The 18,252-nt window shown below is 39.8% G+C and overlaps 2 protein-coding genes across 5 annotated transcripts; both read right to left on the minus strand.

Annotated features, from left to right (window-relative positions):
- Nucleotides 1–299: 299 nt before the first annotated feature.
- On the minus strand, nucleotides 300–10,161 carry NEK3 (NIMA related kinase 3). Of its 3 annotated transcripts, none has more exons than XM_015851878.2 (15): nucleotides 9,716–10,161; nucleotides 9,201–9,294; nucleotides 8,394–8,491; nucleotides 7,336–7,419; nucleotides 6,442–6,509; nucleotides 6,238–6,324; nucleotides 5,170–5,224; nucleotides 4,726–4,926; nucleotides 4,314–4,383; nucleotides 3,563–3,606; nucleotides 2,605–2,707; nucleotides 1,586–1,732; nucleotides 1,226–1,360; nucleotides 855–981; nucleotides 300–460 (listed from the first exon to the last, which is right to left on the minus strand). In XM_015851878.2, exons 1-15 carry the CDS (start codon nucleotides 9,830–9,832, stop codon nucleotides 394–396), a joined length of 1,497 nt encoding a protein of 498 aa, XP_015707364.1. In that variant the 5' UTR covers nucleotides 9,833–10,161; the 3' UTR covers nucleotides 300–393. The 3 variants fall into 3 exon arrangements, with proteins under 3 accessions (XP_015707364.1, XP_015707363.1, XP_032298001.1); XM_015851877.2 differs by having other exon boundaries at nucleotides 7,336–7,557; XM_032442110.1 differs by lacking the exon at nucleotides 7,336–7,419.
- A 119-nt stretch (nucleotides 10,162–10,280) lies between these two features.
- CKAP2 (cytoskeleton associated protein 2) lies at nucleotides 10,281–18,127 on the minus strand. Of its 2 annotated transcripts, none has more exons than XM_015851876.1 (9): nucleotides 17,996–18,127; nucleotides 16,959–17,046; nucleotides 16,611–16,683; nucleotides 14,823–15,628; nucleotides 13,881–14,070; nucleotides 13,049–13,216; nucleotides 12,421–12,493; nucleotides 11,282–11,663; nucleotides 10,281–11,120 (listed from the first exon to the last, which is right to left on the minus strand). In XM_015851876.1, the coding sequence occupies exons 1-9, from the start codon at nucleotides 18,054–18,056 to the stop codon at nucleotides 10,898–10,900; spliced, it is 2,064 nt and encodes a 687-aa protein (XP_015707362.1). In that variant the 5' UTR covers nucleotides 18,057–18,127; the 3' UTR covers nucleotides 10,281–10,897. The 2 variants fall into 2 exon arrangements, with proteins under 2 accessions (XP_015707362.1, XP_015707361.1); XM_015851875.1 differs by having other exon boundaries at nucleotides 16,611–16,686.
- Nucleotides 18,128–18,252: the final 125 nt, after the last annotated feature.

An 18,252-nucleotide genomic window follows, 5' to 3' on the forward strand; every position in this document is an offset into this window, starting at 1 on the left:
CTCACCCTAAGGTATTATCATACGATCAACAGTGTGTGAACTAAGCTTCAGTTTGTAAAGCTACATGCTGTCCAGAACATGCCCTCCAGACAAGACCTATTATTCCAGACAATATTCCAGGCAATTCCTGCTGTGCAATAATGGAGAAGACCTCTAAGCCCACCCACCCCACTACATCCCTCAGTGCCACATCCACACGGCTCCTGAGCACCCCAGGGACGGTGACTCCACCACCTCCCTGGGCAAAGCTGTGCAATTCCTCCTCAGGTTTGTGATACAGAAAATTCTTATATTCCAAATGTGACCGAGGTGATTTTATTAATAAACTTTTAATAACTGAATTACAGATAGTGGCAAGACTGACTTTCGTTACTGTAGAAGAACTCCATGTTTTCAGTCAGCGTGTTTCAATACCGTTTCCAGTTCTGACACCCAGTCTGGGTCATCTTCCTCAAAGTCCCTAAAAATAGATTACAGAATGTTATTTCGCAAAGCAAAATAATATAACTTCATAAAACCTTTATCTTCTTTGTATTTTTTTCTCTTTCTTTTTCTAAAATTACGATCGCTATGAGAAATTCTGTTAAAAACATCAACACCAGAGACTTATTTCCTGTTATATTTCTGTGCTTAAGGAATCGGTAGGGGATTTACCCAAAGTTTCATCAGATCTTCATCACTGATGAGATCAAACTCACACAACAAGACACTGTATGTGTGTTGATATGAAGGCCTTGCAGATGGACTGCAGCAGTACATCCCTACCTGAGTAGGTCATCTCCAAGTGCTATATAATATTTTTTAATTGCTTTAATGAAACAAAACAAAAATACAAGGATGCGATATGGACATACGTATCGTCTTCATCAGATCTAGGCTCGAGTCTCTCCAAATCCGTGTCAATATCTTCATGTTCCCCATCTAGTTCATCAGATGCTTCGGTTTCATCACAAAGTGGACCTCTGAATATATTTTCAGAAGCTTTGAAAGCATAAGCCAAAATCGTAAGTTTTAGAATGAAATTATTAATAATGTACATACAATTTTCTAGTTTGCACCTAGATCTTTGCAGATTCGAGTACAAGCTCTTATCTATTTTATGTAGAGATAAACAAGTAACTTCAGGTTGGATATAATGAAAAGGCTCTGCCACAGAGGGGGGTGGGCACGGAACAGGCTGTTCAATCTCTATACACAGGGCCTATTAATAAACATAGGAGTTTACCTGGTTTATAAATTGTGTATGTTTTAAACGCTAAGCTGACATCTGCATTACTGAGGATGTTCATCAGGGTCCGAGGAGTTTCCTTAGTCCACTGCTTACGTGGCTTATTTTCACTGTAGTTTGTAACAGAGCCATCTAGGTATAAAATCATTATTAAATACTATTACTCAGATGAAATTGAATTAGCAACATCAACTGCAATTATTTCTTAATTGCAATTATTTCTTAAGTGCTTGTTAATAGAACGTTTGTAAATGATTTTTACATCACCTTAAAAATTACCTGTGAAGTTTAGGTTTTTAACATCTGTGAAGAAGCGCTGATACCATTTCAATTAAAACACATGTGATTAAATCTTACTTTTATTCTCTTCAGATGTAAAACTGGAAGAAAGCAAGGGAGCATTTTCCAGGACATCCACTATGGTACTGAATGTTCTCTTCTCCCATTGTCTCCTGTGGAGATGTGTCAAATCAGTAACTCCTGAGAGGGCTTCCAGAGTTTCTGCTGTAATTACAACAACAAAAGATAACAGCAGATATCTCGCTGTTTACTGTCCATTCAAAATAGCACTAAGTGTTCAGCATTTCATATTTGATTCTATGAGCACAATTCTCAACTTAGAAAAAGGGTGCAGAATAACTCCATTGAGTCCATTTATTCTATATCAAATGTCTTCAAACAATCCTTTCTAAATACTTTGGCCAAATCAATACAATTAGGAAGCAACAGACAGTGGCATGGATTTATCACAGAATCACACAGAATGGCCCAGGTTGGAAGGGACCTCAAGGATCATGTAGTTCCAACCCCCCTGCCTGGCAGGGCCACCAAACATACACATTTACTAGATCAGGTTGCCCAGGGCCCCATCCAACCTGGTCTTGAACACCTCCAAGGACGGGGCATCCACAACCTCCCTGGGCAGCCTGTTCCAGGGCCTAACCACTCTCCTAGTGAAGAACTTCCCCCTAACATCCAACCTAAATCTTCTTTCTTTCAACTTAAAACCATTTTCCCCTTGTCCTGCTATTATCAGCCCTTTCCAAGAGTTTACTCCCCTCCTGATTATAGGTTTCATAGTTTCATAGTTTCATAGTTTCGTGCGGGTTGGAAGGGACCTTAGAGATCATCGAGTCCAGCCCCCGGAATTCGAGCCTCTGTGTAGCAGAGCTGCACTTCTACCACTTGCGCCACAGGGGGGATTTGAACTCCGGGCCCCAGTGGTGCAAGGCGGTGTCTTTAACCACTGCGCCACCGGGGTTCCCTATATGGAAGATGCAGGCTTGAGGCTCCACCTGTTTAAAGATCCGGATCAACATCATTTAAAATCACTAGGTTAGAAGGACATTCCTAATTCTTATAACTGTACAACTTACCCTCCTCATCACTTTTCCTTTGTTCTCTTGCGCATTCATCCAAACCTTTAGTAGTATTCTCACTTTTCAACTTGCTATACCTGCTACTTTCACCTTTGCTTGGCTTTAAAAGAACAAGGACCGTGTTAAACATTATCTTCGCTATACAAAGAAACAAAGCAGTAATATTAACATGGTGTTAAGTATTACAGTTTTACAAGATGGCTGGCCTAAGGATCAGAAAACTAAACTACAGACACCATGAAAGCCACAGCAATTGCACTGCATCTATTTTTACACTACTATTCACGCTCCATGTTCTTTTCTTGACAATCACTGTTTTTGAGGCTAAGTATGAATGTAGTTACTTGATGCCATTTGTGAATTTCTGATTTGTTTTACATTTGCAAACAGTCACGATATAAAGACACGAGTCCTATTCCCTGAGAGAACAAGTCGGACCCAAATATTAATCTTTCCAGATTGACAGGTCTATTAAAAGAAAAAAACTGAGCCCTACTGGCAACATGCTTTGAAAAAATATACTCAATATGGCTGGGACAGGCTGTGCTACAGTCTACTCAGAAGTGATTTCTTGGTCACTTGTTGCTTAATGCTCCTCACTTATGATTTCACATTGGTGCTAAAACCTAGTGAGAACGACATCCAAACCAGGTTGTTTCTACAGGAGGCTGTCCCTAAAGCAAAGAAAATGCATAATTTTATGCAGTATCTTAGAACTCAGAAAAGTGAGATTATTATTAACATAACTATAATGAAACCCGCTTTGGAATTGAACTAAATGCGGCAAACATCAAAATGTTACAAAGGTCTGAAACTGCAGTTGAACTCTGCAGTTTGAGTGCAGGTGATAGCAGGCATAGAAGACTGGCCTATAGTTTAGCATTACCAGAATGATAATTTTTTCTCATACAGAACTGTCAAAATGTAAGTAGTTTATTTATATCTGAACACCTACCTTACTTTCTTCCTTCTTTGAGCCTCCACCAGCTGCAACGCTACCTGATACATTAAGGAACAGATCCAGGAGTTAATGCCTTTGGCAAACGTCTGTGGTGAAGTGGTACTTGAGAAGCATGACATCATTACCACTGATGTTGAAATGATGATGAAAATTACTTTACACTCCTGTGTGAGTCTGTATATCTCATTCTCAGCACTAAGTCCCTCAATGTTAAAATCCTCTGAACCTTTCTGCAGTAAAATACAACTGCTTGGGCTGCAGTTGTGTATGAATTTGAGTGTCATTAAATGCATGCAGTGTAGTTGAATTTATGCATTAGATAAAATCCAAACAACAAAAATAGCTTGTTTCACTGTGTTCTGAGAAAGAAAGCCCAGTCACATTTAAAATAAGTACAACAGCAAAAAGTTTTGCTCATTTGAAGATGAACAAGCTTAATCCCAGCACAAGTCTAAGACTTAAAATCTTTTACTGCAGCACTGCGCTGTATTTCTGACAGAGGGAAGGTAATAGTGTATAGCACTCAGCTGTGCCCAATTACAAGCCTTCTAACATGAAGCTTCATGGTGGAATGTATGGAAAATACTCCAACAGTGTATTACTGTATTACAAGTTCTGGAATATCAAACTTTGAAACAATTAAAAATTGATTCAAGCACACAATCTGAACATTTTACAGCTGTATTTAAGATCCTACAATTCCTAGTCACTTCAATTATTCCTTATCAAGAAAAACATCACTGACCTTTTGGTCTTGTTGTAGTGCCTTTGCATTTCCTCATTTCCTTTAATTCTTGCTTGAATTCTTCTGTCACCTGGAATTGTGTGTACAAATGCTCGAACTATAAGATTTTAATCTTTCTCAAGCTACTGTATATGGCATTTGTTAGAAAGAGACACTGCACGAAAGTATTGTTGCAGATAACAATGCCTTATTTTAGGCAGCACGATGCCAAATACTCAACTTTTCTTCTTAAAACCCTTCAGAAAACTCATTTTTCTGGGATGTCTACAAACACATTTATAGCTTTTAACGTAGGACCTACACAACACTACATTTCATACTGTAATATCCTACCAAATAACAAAAGAAATTTATTTAGTGTCTGACACGTAGATATTACTGCTCAAATCCAGAGAAAAAGACTACACTGTACCTCAGAAGGGAAACCATTTTCGATAAGTTTGGCTAAGCAACCTCTTGCAAGAATAGTAGTCGCTGATGGACGATTCTTTGGATTCCTCTTAAAAATCTGTTTTATTAAGTAATGGAGTTCATAGGAATAGTGAGATGGCAGTGGACTGTAGGATCCTTTGCATATCTTAAGGATTAGATGTTTCCAGCTATTGGCTTGAAACTGCATTAAAAATAAATGAACATCAGAGCACACAGTGTGTAAAGTATTAAATAAATCGATGTCATAGAAGAGCAACTTTATTATATAATAATAGTGCCATGCATCTATGTAGATTCTCTATAGTATAGCAAACACTTTGGCCAAAAATGTAATTCTCTATGAATGCATCAAAGTTCAGCTAACTGCTGATTTAATTTTAAGCAGTTTCAAAACTGTTCTAATGTCAGAACAGCCATAACTTACCGGATGTCTAAGAGTGCACAGCTCATACAGGATGCACCCCAGAGACCATATATCACTGTAGGCATAGAGAAAGATAAGAGAAGCTGAGACAGAAATTACAGTTTAACAGCAAATAAAATAGCCCAGTAAAAGTGAAATCTACTATGTGTACATAACTGAATTGAATAAACTAAAATCAATGTAAGTAAGTCTAAAAGTCAATATGATGTGCTTAGCCTCTCCAGTGGAAATGATCTTGTTGATTTTAACCCACCTTGAGGTAAGTAATGTGGATGTCATACAATTGTACTCAGCTTTTTATTCCCAGAATGTCTTCTAAGCAATTTGCTACAACAATATTTATCTCCTTCTGCACTGCAACACCTTTGTGCTCCATGGTCTTAAGCTGCACAACCCTAACTCTGAGAACTGGAACCCTAGTCCCGGCCAATGAACATTCTCCTACAGTGAAAACATCACAATTTCTTCACAGAAAGCAAGAACTGACACCTGCAAAAGATGCAACTTGACACTGCTCTTGTGAGAGAAGCAGAAAAATCTTAAGTGCTATAATGTCTTCTCTCTGCTGTGAAAATGAGCCACTTTGCAAATCAGATTCAGGTACAAGTAGGGTCGCAGAACAGAACTAGGAGAGGGGATACAAAACAGCTCAGTAATATCAAGTCTGTGAGGAAGCTGTGAATGCCATTCTATCAGGTTGCTCACAGAAGTTCCCCCATAAGGATTAGAATAACTGGGTTCAATAAATCTAAGAGTCATCAGTTCTGTAGCCATCATCCCTACATTAAGACGGGCAAGAAGAGCTTAAAAAAATAAAACAAGCCTTATTTACTCTTACAAATGAACACAGAGGTCAGTTTTTGAGCTTCTAAGATTGAAGATGCTATACTTTCAGTTACCTAAACAAAGAGGAAGTCAGGCATTTGCACCTAAGACCCCCCGCCCCAGAAATTACCTCTTTCTCAATTCAGGGCTTTCCTGAAATCAAACAAGTTCAACTACAAAGTCAGATAAGAATAACAAGTCAGTCAGTCAATCATTATCTGTGATCACTGAAAACATGAGTACCTTTTGTTGTTGTATGGCATGTTTTCCCATATTTCAGGAGGTACGTAGTAAGGAGTTCCCACATATGTGCAGGCATATGACACTGGGCTATTGAAATGACAGAGAAAATCCACATGAAGTGTAATGCTTCGAGACACTTTGTACTACTTAGGTATCGTAAAATAAATCTCAGCGCCACTGAGATCAGTGGAAATATCCACATACTGTGCAAGAAGTCGTGCAGATCCAAAATCTCCCAGTTTTACTTTTCCATTTTGAGTGAGAAAGACGTTCTGCATTTCAAAAGAAGAACAGATTAATACACTTAATAATTTTTAGGAAACGCTTCTGCAGTTTGTACATACAAAACAAGACATTGATGGTCACTTCTGACATTCTGTATTTCCTTTTACTTGCTTAACCTAATGCTTCTAGGAAAAATAAGCTAAGTATGGGAACTGATGAATCACAGCCTGAACCTCTGACTGACCACCTGTGGTGAGCAATGAGTTGGCCCTGGGAGCACAGGTGAAGGCAATGCAGCTGTGTGACCAGAAGGGGTGGAGTCTGGCTGCACCTCTCCTAGACCCCATTTAAAGGCTGACTGCCACTGGGGAAGGATCTCTCTCTGGAGATCACTTCTCTTGGAGTTTTCTTTCAAGCTTACAACACCAGAGGGCATTTTCCATTTATTTCCAATTACTCTTTTCCAACATAATCTTTCCTCCTATACACTCCCTAAAGGCCAGCCTATCTTCTCTGTACACTTGTTGATTATATAGTTGTTGATTACACAGTACACTTCTGAGTTTCTATCTTTCTGCTAAGAAATAGTAAGAAAGTAAAAAGTAGAGGCAAGATATTTACAAACTGTTTAATCAATCCACCTTTCCTCACGCTTCTACTATTGTTCTAAATTATCTTCAGTCTGCCACAAGCACTTGGTGCTATAACCAGTGTGGCTATGAAGGGCATAATAATATTAAGATGATGTGTAAGACCATGAGGTTCCATGCAAGTGAAAGACAGCATGTAGGAGTAGCAGGAGGCAGAATGGAACATCTGCATGCAGAAGAGTTGTATGTGACAAAAAAAAACAAACCAATTTGCTCTGTTCACCTTAGATTTGATATCTCTGTGCAATACACGCTTATCGTGAATGTGCTTCACACCCAGGCACATCTGCACAAACCAGCAAAGGATCTGAAAAAAAAGGAAGTGCACTTCCAACACCTGAGAGTCATAAGTAACTCCAGCACAGTGGCTTCCAGTTTCCACAAAAGGCTGAATTCTTTCAAACACAAGTATATATATTTTAACATGGCAGAAAGAACGCTGTGTCTAGAAAAAAAAAAACCATTAACACATAACAATCATGAAGCCAGGGGGGCAGTACAGGTCATTTTACATGTGTGCTAATTACAATTCCATAGCAAATAAGCAGATAAAAAATACTTGCACTGAGATAATACACCATCTCTCAAATGAACTGTATTATTTTAGATGTACAAAGTAATGGTCATAGAGATGTTTAGACAGTCTAAGTACGACATGAGCTGAGGATTCTGGTCTTTTTGTTTTAACAAAGATGCGGCTTTTAAATCACAACAACAGAACTTTGATCTTTCCCCTAAATAATTTCATAGTTTCCACAACAAAAGGAGTTCATGCATCACATTTGCTTCAAATGTCCAACTGCTGCATAATAATTTATTTAGTCTCATGGCTAATCTCTATTATCTCAGCACAGTACTTCATTTTCTTTTCATTTGCAGTACCTCTTAATTGACTGGTCTGTATTATATTCTTACTTAAGTGCATGCATTTATGCATTCAAGTCTGTGTTCTTCACACTGTTCACACATTTCTCAGATACAGACAGCAATTTATTTCTCATTCCTTCTACAGTCCAGTACTTGTTCTGCTGGAAATTACAAAAGAAGCAAGAAATGCTTCTATTCCCTTGATGGGTTGATGAGTTGATGGTTGGAATAGATGACCTTAGTGATCTTTCCCAACTGTAATGATTCTACTATCATCTTGTTCCATTTAATGCAGTTTAAGGCATATGTATATCTATTAATTATTTTATGTGACACAACATACTTCTTGATGTACTTCAGTTTACGTGAAGAAGGACTCCAAGGTCCTTGTTTCAAAAATTCATATTTTCTTACCGTGTCTTCAGGGAACAACTTTCCTCTCTGGTGTTTAATCTTTTGCATTAGATCTCCATCATCACAATACTCCATCACTATATACAGGTGTCCATCAGCTAGATTTCAGGCAATTCATAAATAATTAGTAATTTAATGAACAGAATAGATATGTTAGTGTTACTATAAAGTTCCAACTGCACACTAAAAATATGATTTTCCTGCCATAGGAGTACGCAATTTTAAATTACACTTTACAATTAAACTTGAAAAACAAAACAAAACAAAACACACCTTTATTGTGTTCAGTTTTGGGCTCCTCATTACTAGAAATGATATTGAGGCCCTGGAACATGTTGACAAGTAACAGAGATGCTGAGGGGCCTGGAGCACAATTCTAATGGGGAGTAGCTGGGGAACCAGGACTGTTCAGTCTGGAGAAGAAGATGCTCAGGGGAGACCTCACTGCTCTCCATAACATCCTGAAAGGAGGATGTCGCTAGGTGAAAGTCAGCCTCTTCTCCCACATAACCAGCGATACAACTAGAAGCAATGGCCTCAAGTTGCAGCAGGGGAGGTTCAGGTGGGATGTTAGGTAAAATGTCTTCTCTGAAGGTGTGGTCAGGTGTTGGAATGGGCTGCCCAGGGAGGTGGTGGAGTCACTGTCCCTGGAGGTGTTTAAGAAACATTTAGATGTGCTGAGAAACATGGTTTAGTGGGAAATATTGGTGATAGGCAGACAGTTAGATTGGATGATCTTGGAGATCTTTCCCAACCTTTGTTAGTCTATGATTCTAAATAACAGATATTTTAAATTTGTATATTTACCTTCAAATGATTCTTTATAGGCAACAATATTTGGATGCTTCATTTTAGCCAAAAGAATAGCTTCCTTCCTAGAGTTCTCTACACCAGATGAGGACTGAAAATGTAAGTACATCATATAAAGGTCACTCTAACACATCTTCATACATACCCATGACACACGTTCACACATGACACTTTAGAATAACAGAATAAAATTAATTTAAGAAGTCCTTTAGAAATCTTATTTAATGTAAGGTTTATTACTATTTGTAGACTTCTTCCTGGATATATTGCTGGTTCAGTTAATGATTTTCTATTTTAACAGCACAGAACTATACAACAACAAATCAGCACACAATACCTTTGGAACAGCTGACAGCTGCGCTGCATGAACTCAGTATAAAACCAAGTGCCCAAGTATTAACATGCTTTGACCTCAAGAAAGCCAGAGCCTCTCATTTTGAGATTTTTTGTATATATTTGTTTATATATATAAAAATAAGTGGAAGGGGAGGAGATGCACATGCATCACTTACCACAGGAAGCCTAATCTCCTTCATGGCATACTTCTGGTCGCTGGCTTTGTGCCGAACAAGGAGAGCTCTCCCGAAGGATCCCTCTCCCAATACTTTCACTACTTCGTACGCTTCCATTCTTTACAAACCGCGATAGCCGAGGCCCCGAGGCCGCCTCCACAAACACAGAACAACCCACTTCGGGGCGGGAAAGGAAGGAGGCAACCGCCCCGGCCTCTGTGGCAGTGAGGGAGGGCACAGCCATGGCGGCGGGCGGGGCCTCATTGCAAGGGCCGGTTAACAAAGGGCTTCGCTGAGGGGATTTTGCTGCTCCATGTTGCACAAAAGCCAAGGCCTGAGCCCTGTAATCCAAGTCACTATGTGCTTTCATTACATTTAGTGTCATAAGATTAAACACTGGAAAAAAGACCTTAAATATTAAAAAAATAAGTGGAGTTAAAGCCACTTCAGAAGCAGACACAATTAGAATAAGCCAAAATAACACTCAGAAATACAGTCCCAAGGCTGTAGCCATGAGCTGCAATTAGTTTCCAACCCCAAAGCTGTAAATAAGACACAAATACAGTTCAGCTGATTTGTTATTTAATAAGCCTACTGTATTACAAACTAATGGAAACAGACAAAGTGGGTTAGGGAGATTATTCATGATCAGCTAACTAAAGGGATTGTACTCAGTTTTGTTTAAATACCCCATAAAAATACAGATATTGCCATTTAAAACTAGTCGTATACCTCACTATCTGGTTTCTGTAGTAGATATTTCCCTATTGGAACACCTAAGTAACTTTTGATCTGTAAGCAAAGAATTAGAATATGCAATTCTGAAGAATTTACAGGAATTGTAACAGAAAAACAGTAAATATTAACAATACAATCACTGAGCTGTTACATGAAGTGCATTAAGCCTAATCTTTAAGTATATAGTATCAATCAGATTTAACACGAAGACACTGATATCGTTAAATACTAAACAGCCCATTAGATATACCACAAGAGTTTGAAACCACAGGAAGATACAAGTATAAAAAAAGCATAATAAAATCAGATTTCATCCTAGGCTATCCACACAAGGTATAGATAGTTTCTGTCCTAAGGCTGCTAAAAATACATTAGAAGAATAAGACATTCAAGCTTTCTTAAAGATCCAATTTCTCCCCCCTCATGTAGTGTTAATGCTACTCTTTACTCCTCTACTTCAGCGCTTGCTTCTTCCAGTTTGTCATTCTGTTCATGGATAAGTGCAGTTGCTTTCGATTCCAATTCCTGCAGCTGCTCAGATGAAGAGACATGAGAATCTCTAGGAGTATCTGAATACTTGTACATCTTCTCCCGAATGCGTAGAGAGTACCGCAAAGGGGTTATCATCTTCAGGTCAGAATCATCTCCTCCATAGTGCATCTTCACACTTGGGAAAAAAAACAAATTACTTAACATGGGAACAGGTAAGCTACCCTTCCAGAACCAAACAGAAGCAGAACTATCACTATTCCCATTCAACTCCCATATCCAAAGAAAACTGGACAAGTTTCCCCATCCATCCAGTTAAAGTTAGTTAACTTGTCTTACCTTTCCAAACAGGGGTTGGTAGATGGATTGCAACTCATTAAAGAACCTGTGTCATTATTCTTCTCAGGAGAGTTAACTGTTTGAGCTGTATCTTTTACCTTATCTTCACTCTGCTCTTTTCTTTCACATTTCCCTTTCTTTCTACGTTCTCTATTTTTGTGCTTTTTATTCTTCTTTGGCAAGATCTCTTCTGGTTTAAAGACTAGATCTGGTTCTTTTTTGACCATTTCATTGCCAGTCTCTTCCTTCTTGTCATCATTCTCTGCTTTCTGATCATCCACATTAAGATCCTTGAAGGCCTCATGAACCTGCTCAACAGATGAATTGAGTTCTTTGCTGATTTCCACTACCTCACTTAAATGAGTTTCCATCACAGCTCCCCCTAAGAATGAAAAAGGAAAGAAAGTACAGCTGCGATTAGTTACAATTACAGAGTAGTTTATGTTTTTAGGAATCTCTGAAATCTTAGTTTGGCACAAGAATGAAAGCTACAAAACTGAATCTGAGCCACAACAATTTAAGTTACCAAGTTGCCCAAAACTGAACACAGTATTCAAGGTGAGGCCTCACCAATGCCAAGTACAGGGGCAGGATGACTTCCCTAGTTCTGCTCACCACACCATTCATGATACAATCAGTTTAGTCACCTTCAAGAAAACTCAGGCTGAGTACATCCTGAGAAATCATTCCCTTCCTTCCCAAGTGCAGCAACTCTGAATAGAATATTTCAGTCAGTTTCTGAGATCAAATACTTACTGGGCTGTTATATCAAACAGGAATTTATATGGCTACCTTGCTTCAAAAACTGGAGTATTTCCAACCAACACTGAACATCTGCTGTTGAAGCAGCTTACATGTTAAAGAGGCAACTGACTTAGTAAATAAAAAGAACTGTTAGCCATTTGAATCTCAGGCTAAAAAAGCTGGACTGCATTGACTCAAGAGTTTAAATAGTTTGAACACAAGAGTTTCTCCACTAACTTGTTACTAAAGTGTTACTTTAGACAAAGTTGTTTTCAAATTAAGTACCAATCAAGAGAAATCTACATGAAATAATTTAATATAGGCACAAATGTTTTAAACAATCTGTGCTGCTTGTTAAGCCAGACATTGAACTAACATGAAACACTCGTACTTACCATCCTCAGACTTAACCAAGTTCTCAGTGTTTCTGATAGCATCTATTAGCATGCGCCGCAGTTCATCTCTAGGCTAGAAAAAAGATTTCAAACTTGGTTTTAGAAAAACAATTCCATAATCATATTTGATTTCAACTTATTTAGTATAAAGTTATAGGGAAAGTGGTTCATAACATACAGCGCACATGCTCTTAATCCTTTATTTGATGCTTTTCAGACAAAGTCTGAAGTATGAAACTTGCATTTTCTGTATTTAGTGCACTAGAGCTGTATTTGATGACCTAAAACCCTGCTGGTATTAAAGCAAAGGAATTGACTCCATCAGTACTGTAAAACTGGGTTCTATTTGGATTTCTACTAATACTAGAAGCTTTAATCCTTTATTTCTTCATGGCAGAACATCATATGGTGCTACGATGAGTCTAAACCTTACTTCTTGATAGCAGAAAGGTATTTACAGCAATTACAGAGCAAACTAAGTCCAAGTTCTTAAACAAGTCCAATGGCCCTTCTGTCACAGAAGTGTGTATTAAAATCACAAGCAGCTGCATTTTTTAGTTGTTCCTTTTAAATACACACACCACACTCACATGCTTTTTAATCTCAAGCTTCAAGACAAGTTGCTCACCATTGCTCCTGCCAAAATAGCCTCCTCATAGCCAGCCACAAGCTTCTCAGGGGGGCCCATCTGTTCAAGACGCATCCAGCAGATCCAATATTTCGCAAGCTTTTTAGCCCCAGGAATACTCCCTATCAGTTCTTCCAACATGGCACGTGCTTTGTTACCTTGACATCCCTAAAGTTGAAGCAAAAAAAACAGTTCAAGTGCAGTGAACATCCTGCAGCACCACATTTCAGCTATTTCTGACCCCAAAAGCCAAGTGCTTGTTGTTGTTGTTTTGTAGCCCTGGAAGTTGGAGATAGCAAATATTTGCAGGACTGAACTATGAGGTGAGCTCATTCCCATTCACCTGTTCTTCCAAATGAAAACCAATTATGCTATTCCTCTTACGTACAAAACTGCATGGCCCATAGATAGACATGGAATTACTTTATAAATGCTTCCAGAAATCCAGGCACGTTTCCACAAATGCAAACACGTTTTAGATGGCTACTTAATAGCTCTTCTACTTTATGATTTTACCATTATCGCCTAATTATACTGTGTAGTTCTGCAAGTAAAGTTCTGTGTAAAGGTGTATGTTTGGTGGCCCTGCCAGGCAGGGCGGGTTGGAACTACATGATCCTTGAGGTCCCTTCCAACCCGGGTCATTCTGTGATTCTGTGATTAGTAAGGTTGAGCAACAACTAACTTCTCCATCTGTCAGCAAAAGCCAATGATATCGCTTAACTTCAGGAGCAATTAACCCCTTGCATCTGATTCACAGGTCCACTACACCCACAATACTCCCATGCTGTAGGGCTCTATGAGTAGAAATTGTAGGCAAGAGACTAAGTACCTGCTCAGCTAACTGCAGACATTCTGTGAGAGTCTTGTTGACTTTTTCACTATTTAATTCGTGATTTAAGGAACCACCAGTATAAGCAAGTTCTTGTTCTTCATTCTTAGGCTGTGTTCCCAAAAGCACAGATGTAGGTGGCCTCTTCATCACTTTTCCTCTAGACGCCCTCCATTCAGCCAGGCGAACTCTGTATGGAAGAACATTATTAGCTGTAATGAATCAGACTTTATGGTTTATTTTACAATCAACTGACATTAATCGTAGTAAGGCACAAACACATTCTGTGAAGACTATCCACATAGTCCTCTCCTTCTAGGCCTAATAGGCACACAGCTCAGCTGCCAATTCTTCTTGGTCTCAAGTTGCGCCAGGGCAAGCTTAGGTTGGATATTAGGAAGACTTCTTTACAGAAAGGGTAGTTAAGTACTGGAATAGTCTCCCCAGGGAGGTGGTTGAATCGCCATCCCTGGTTGTGTTAAAGAGCCGTTTGGATGTGGTGCTCAGGGATATGATTTAGTGTAGGGTTGTTAGAGTTCGGGTTCTGGTTAGGCTGCGGTTGGACTTGATGATCTTCAAGGTCTTTTCCAACCCAGGTAATTCTATGATTCAGTCCATAAACATGTCTTTGTTTTGTAAAGCACCAGCATTCACACGCAGTTCATTTACAGGAGTAACTGCAATGCTTAAAACTCTCACGTCACCCAGCCTGATAAAAAATGAGGGCAAACAATGTTTATGTTTATAAGTGCACAGGCACAAGCCTGAAGAGCTTTGCAACTAGGCTGAATCCTGATTTCTCACTATTGAACCCACAGTTTTAATCTATTTCAAACAATCCAGTTCTTCTACAGAAGGGACTACATCAAGTAAGATATTCACAGAAAGAATATATAGATGCCTCACAAGATCAAGCTACGGCACAGTGACTTGCTCAATTACCTTCTCTCCTCTGCCGATTCTCTTGGAAAAAGAGATTTCTTGATGTTGTTAGCTTTATAATCCTGTCCTACTTTGCCACTGGGAAAAACAGAAAATCGTTTTGCTGGAGCTTCTGGTTTTCCATCTTTACAAAGGTCCTCACATTTCTTGACTCCTAGTGTTCCATGGTCAGAATTCATAGAAGCACCCCTTGGTTGCTGAGGTCCCCTCTTCCCAATCGTTTTTTGGACTGTTAATTTTCTTGGTACTACAGCAGATGTCGATGGCTGTTTATTGAGGCTGGACTGAGAGTTAATAGCAGGCTTGGCAGACTGTTTGCTCTGTAGTGGCAGGACACAATTAGGTTTCGCAGAATTAGGATAATTTGTGACTTTGACAGTCTTCAGAACTACATTGCAGCTGCCTCTGGACAAAGATTTCACTGCTGGTTTGGTGGCAGAAGTAAGAAGCTTCTCATCTGACACAGAACTCTTCTCCCCCTCACTCTTTGGTGCTTTTCGGAAGGAGTTGATCTTGGATTGGATGACTCTGCCACGATACGTACCAAGCACCGGTTTCCTTGGTAGGCTGACATTTGAACTGTGTTTTTCTGCTGTCAGTTGTTTCTCCTTTATCGTTTTTACTTGCAAGGACTTGCTGAGTAACACACGCTCAGACTTGATTTCATTGCCTTTATTCACTGAAGCACAAACTTCAGGATCCATCTCCGATGCCAGAGTGACCGTAGAAGATTTTAAAATGATATTTTCTTCTGATGTTCTGCTCGATTGGTCCCATGAAAGCTCATTGGCGTTCTCCTTATCTTCCTGAAATCAGAAGCATTTCCATGAAGATGTTAGACGTACATTCACGTTGCAGGCTGTTTAAGTTTTCTAAAGGCTTTTCCATATTTAAGGGAATCAATTAACAATAAATGCCAATTTAAAGATAGTGGGTACAGAAGTAGAATACATATACACACGCCAAGTAGAATATTAGTCAACTATTATTCCAGAACTCATATCTAGGAATCAAATAACGATTAAGTTTAACCTTGGGAGTAGGAGGGAGGATTAGACTCTCCCTACAGAAAGAAATCCTTTTAAAAGCCACTGTCAGCTTTTCATTCCTTTCCAATTAGAGATCTACAGAACTGCTTTCTGACTGCACGCAGTCAAAAGCCAATCACAACTTGAATAACCTATCACTTAATGGCAGCACAGTTCCTCCTTTTACCAATGAATGGAGGTAGTGAGAGAAGTCTTTAATGAGGCCATTAGGATGTGCTACCAAAATAGAAAGAACGTTTGTTATTAATGACTTGTAGATAGAAATAGACCTTGTTTTATAAGACATTGTCCCCTACTACTCCCCAAAACTCTTGCCTTCACATTCTTACCATAATCACAGCTCAGAGGTTATGAGAAGTGCATCTAGTTCCTATATATTCAGCATCCTATTCTGATTACATTAAGTCTACCAGCATCACAACACTCAGCTGTAGGTTAGTTTAAAGACAAACAAGCACACTAGAGGAATTCTCTATTCTGTCAGGAGATCTCAATAAGATTTTAAATAGCATCTCTGAAGACTGAAAGTAAGCCAGACATTAAGCAATCATCAAATAAAATCTTAACTAGATGTGCCTTCGCACCTGCAAAATTCTTATACTCTGGAAGTTACATTTCAGGTACTCTGACTTCAGTGAGCAGAACGCTGTAGTCACAGCATTAGTATTAGGCTATTATTAGCATTAGTATTTGGCTAGTATTAGTATTTGCTATTAGTATTTGGCTGTCAAGGACTTACCATTTCTGGCTTTGGAGATGCTGACAGCTTTGTTTTATCTTGCAGTTTATTGCTAGTTGCTTTCCTAGTTCTGCTACTGTATTAAAAATAAAGATCATCTTAAACACAGCACAAAAAGACAATGCAGGCAGCAATCTACAAGTTGAACTCACACTGAAACAATGAACTCTGCCTCCAGGACAGAGAAATGGGGAAGAGGGGAGTAGCCAAAGAAGCAGAAAACAAGGAAAAGTAAAGTAGATCAAACACGACAATAGGGAATAGGGTCACTAGTACAGTTAAAGTAGCCCACCTCCCTAACAGCCCATTTCCAAAAGGAATATAAATGACAGCAGGAAATAACAGTACCTGATTGATGCCTCATTGTCATGGATGGGCATGCCAGAAAAGGTCTTTTTTCTTGATAGATATTCTTCGACTTTTTGTCTTCTCTGTTCTAAGGGGTTTAAAAAATACATTACATTGTTACATTCAGCTAAACTAGTAACGCCATATTTCGCCTCTAAGAAATATAGTTAGGAAAGCAACAAGACCCTGCTAAACAGTTCTTTAATCACAAAATGACCAGGTTTGGAAGGGACCTCAAGGATCATGAAGTTCCAACCCCTCTGCCTGGCAGGGCCACCAAACATACACAGTGCTCACAAACATCTCATTTCTTAAGGAAGTCCAGCTACAAGGGGCAGTTGAATATAGCTTTACACTATGGCTGTTATTCTGCGCTGACTACTAAATCAGCTGTTCATCAAGTCATAGAAATGTTTGAGTTGGAAGGAACCCTTAAAGGTTATGTAATACAACTTCCCAGCAATGAACAGGGCCATCTGCAATTAGATGAGGTTGCTCAGAGCCTGGTCCAGCTTGGCCTCAGATATCCCTAGTGATGGGCATCCACCATTTCTCTAAACAACCTGTGCCACTGCCTCACTGCCCTTATTGCAAACAAAGAAACACACACAAAGCACCTTCTTACCTATATACAATCTGAATATCTCCTCCTTGAAATCATTTCCCCTTGTCCCGTCACAGGAGACCCTGCTAAAGAGCCTGTCCCCTTTAGATACTGAAAGGCCTCTCTCAGGTTACCCCCATCCCTGCATTCCCTCAACACGGAGATATTTCCACCTTACGGAAGTCGAGTTAGTAGAAATCGCTTGAATATCGCCTTTGAGCCCTCGATATTAATCTTTTAAGGCAAGGAATCAAGCACTTCATTGAGTTAAAAACTAAACAGCAAGCGAACAAGAGAGCTGTCACGAGGCCGCACAAAACGCAACCAACGAACTCCTGACAGGCAACGCAACCCCTGAGCTTCTCCATCGCTTTCGAGCTCCTTCCTCACACAGGGAGGCAGGAAATCGGACCCATTCCGACCCCATCCTTACCTCGGTACGTGGGGTCGGACCTGCGGCTGCTGTGGAGCTGCGGGGGGAGCCGCGCCGCCATGTCCGGCCGGACTGGGAGCGGCCGCGCCGTTTGAAATCCCCGCCGCGCTCCGCCTCTCTGATTGGCCGGCGGGAATTGAACGGGCCAATAGCGCCGCCCGCACCGCGGGGACAAGATGGCGGCCGCTCCTCAGGCTGCCGCTGGAGGGCGCTGCGGAGACAAAATGGCGGCCGCTCCTCAGGCTGCCGATGGAGGG

Source organism: Coturnix japonica, chromosome 1 (assembly GCF_001577835.2).
Source record: "Coturnix japonica isolate 7356 chromosome 1, Coturnix japonica 2.1, whole genome shotgun sequence".
Lineage (NCBI taxonomy): Eukaryota > Metazoa > Chordata > Aves > Galliformes > Phasianidae > Coturnix > Coturnix japonica.

Coding starts and splice junctions, on each gene's coding strand:
- NEK3 (XM_015851877.2), bottom strand. CDS start 9,832: ATGGAAGCGTACGAAGTAGTGAAAGTATTGGGAGAGGGATCCTTCGGG. Junction 8,492..9,200: donor CTATAAAGAATCATTTGAAG/GTAAATATACAA, acceptor CCTGAAATCTAG/CTGATGGACACCTGTATATA. Junction 3,607..4,313: donor CACTACAACAAGACCAAAAG/GTCAGTGATGTT, acceptor TTAATGTATCAG/GTAGCGTTGCAGCTGGTGGA.
- CKAP2 (XM_015851875.1), bottom strand. CDS start 18,056: ATGGCGGCGCGGCTCCCCCCGCAGCTCCACAGCAGCCGCAGGTCCGAC. Junction 13,217..13,880: donor GTCTGCAGTTAGCTGAGCAG/GTACTTAGTCTC, acceptor CTTCAACTTTAG/GGATGTCAAGGTAACAAAGC. Junction 11,121..11,281: donor ACCAACCCCTGTTTGGAAAG/GTAAGACAAGTT, acceptor TTTTTTCCCAAG/TGTGAAGATGCACTATGGAG.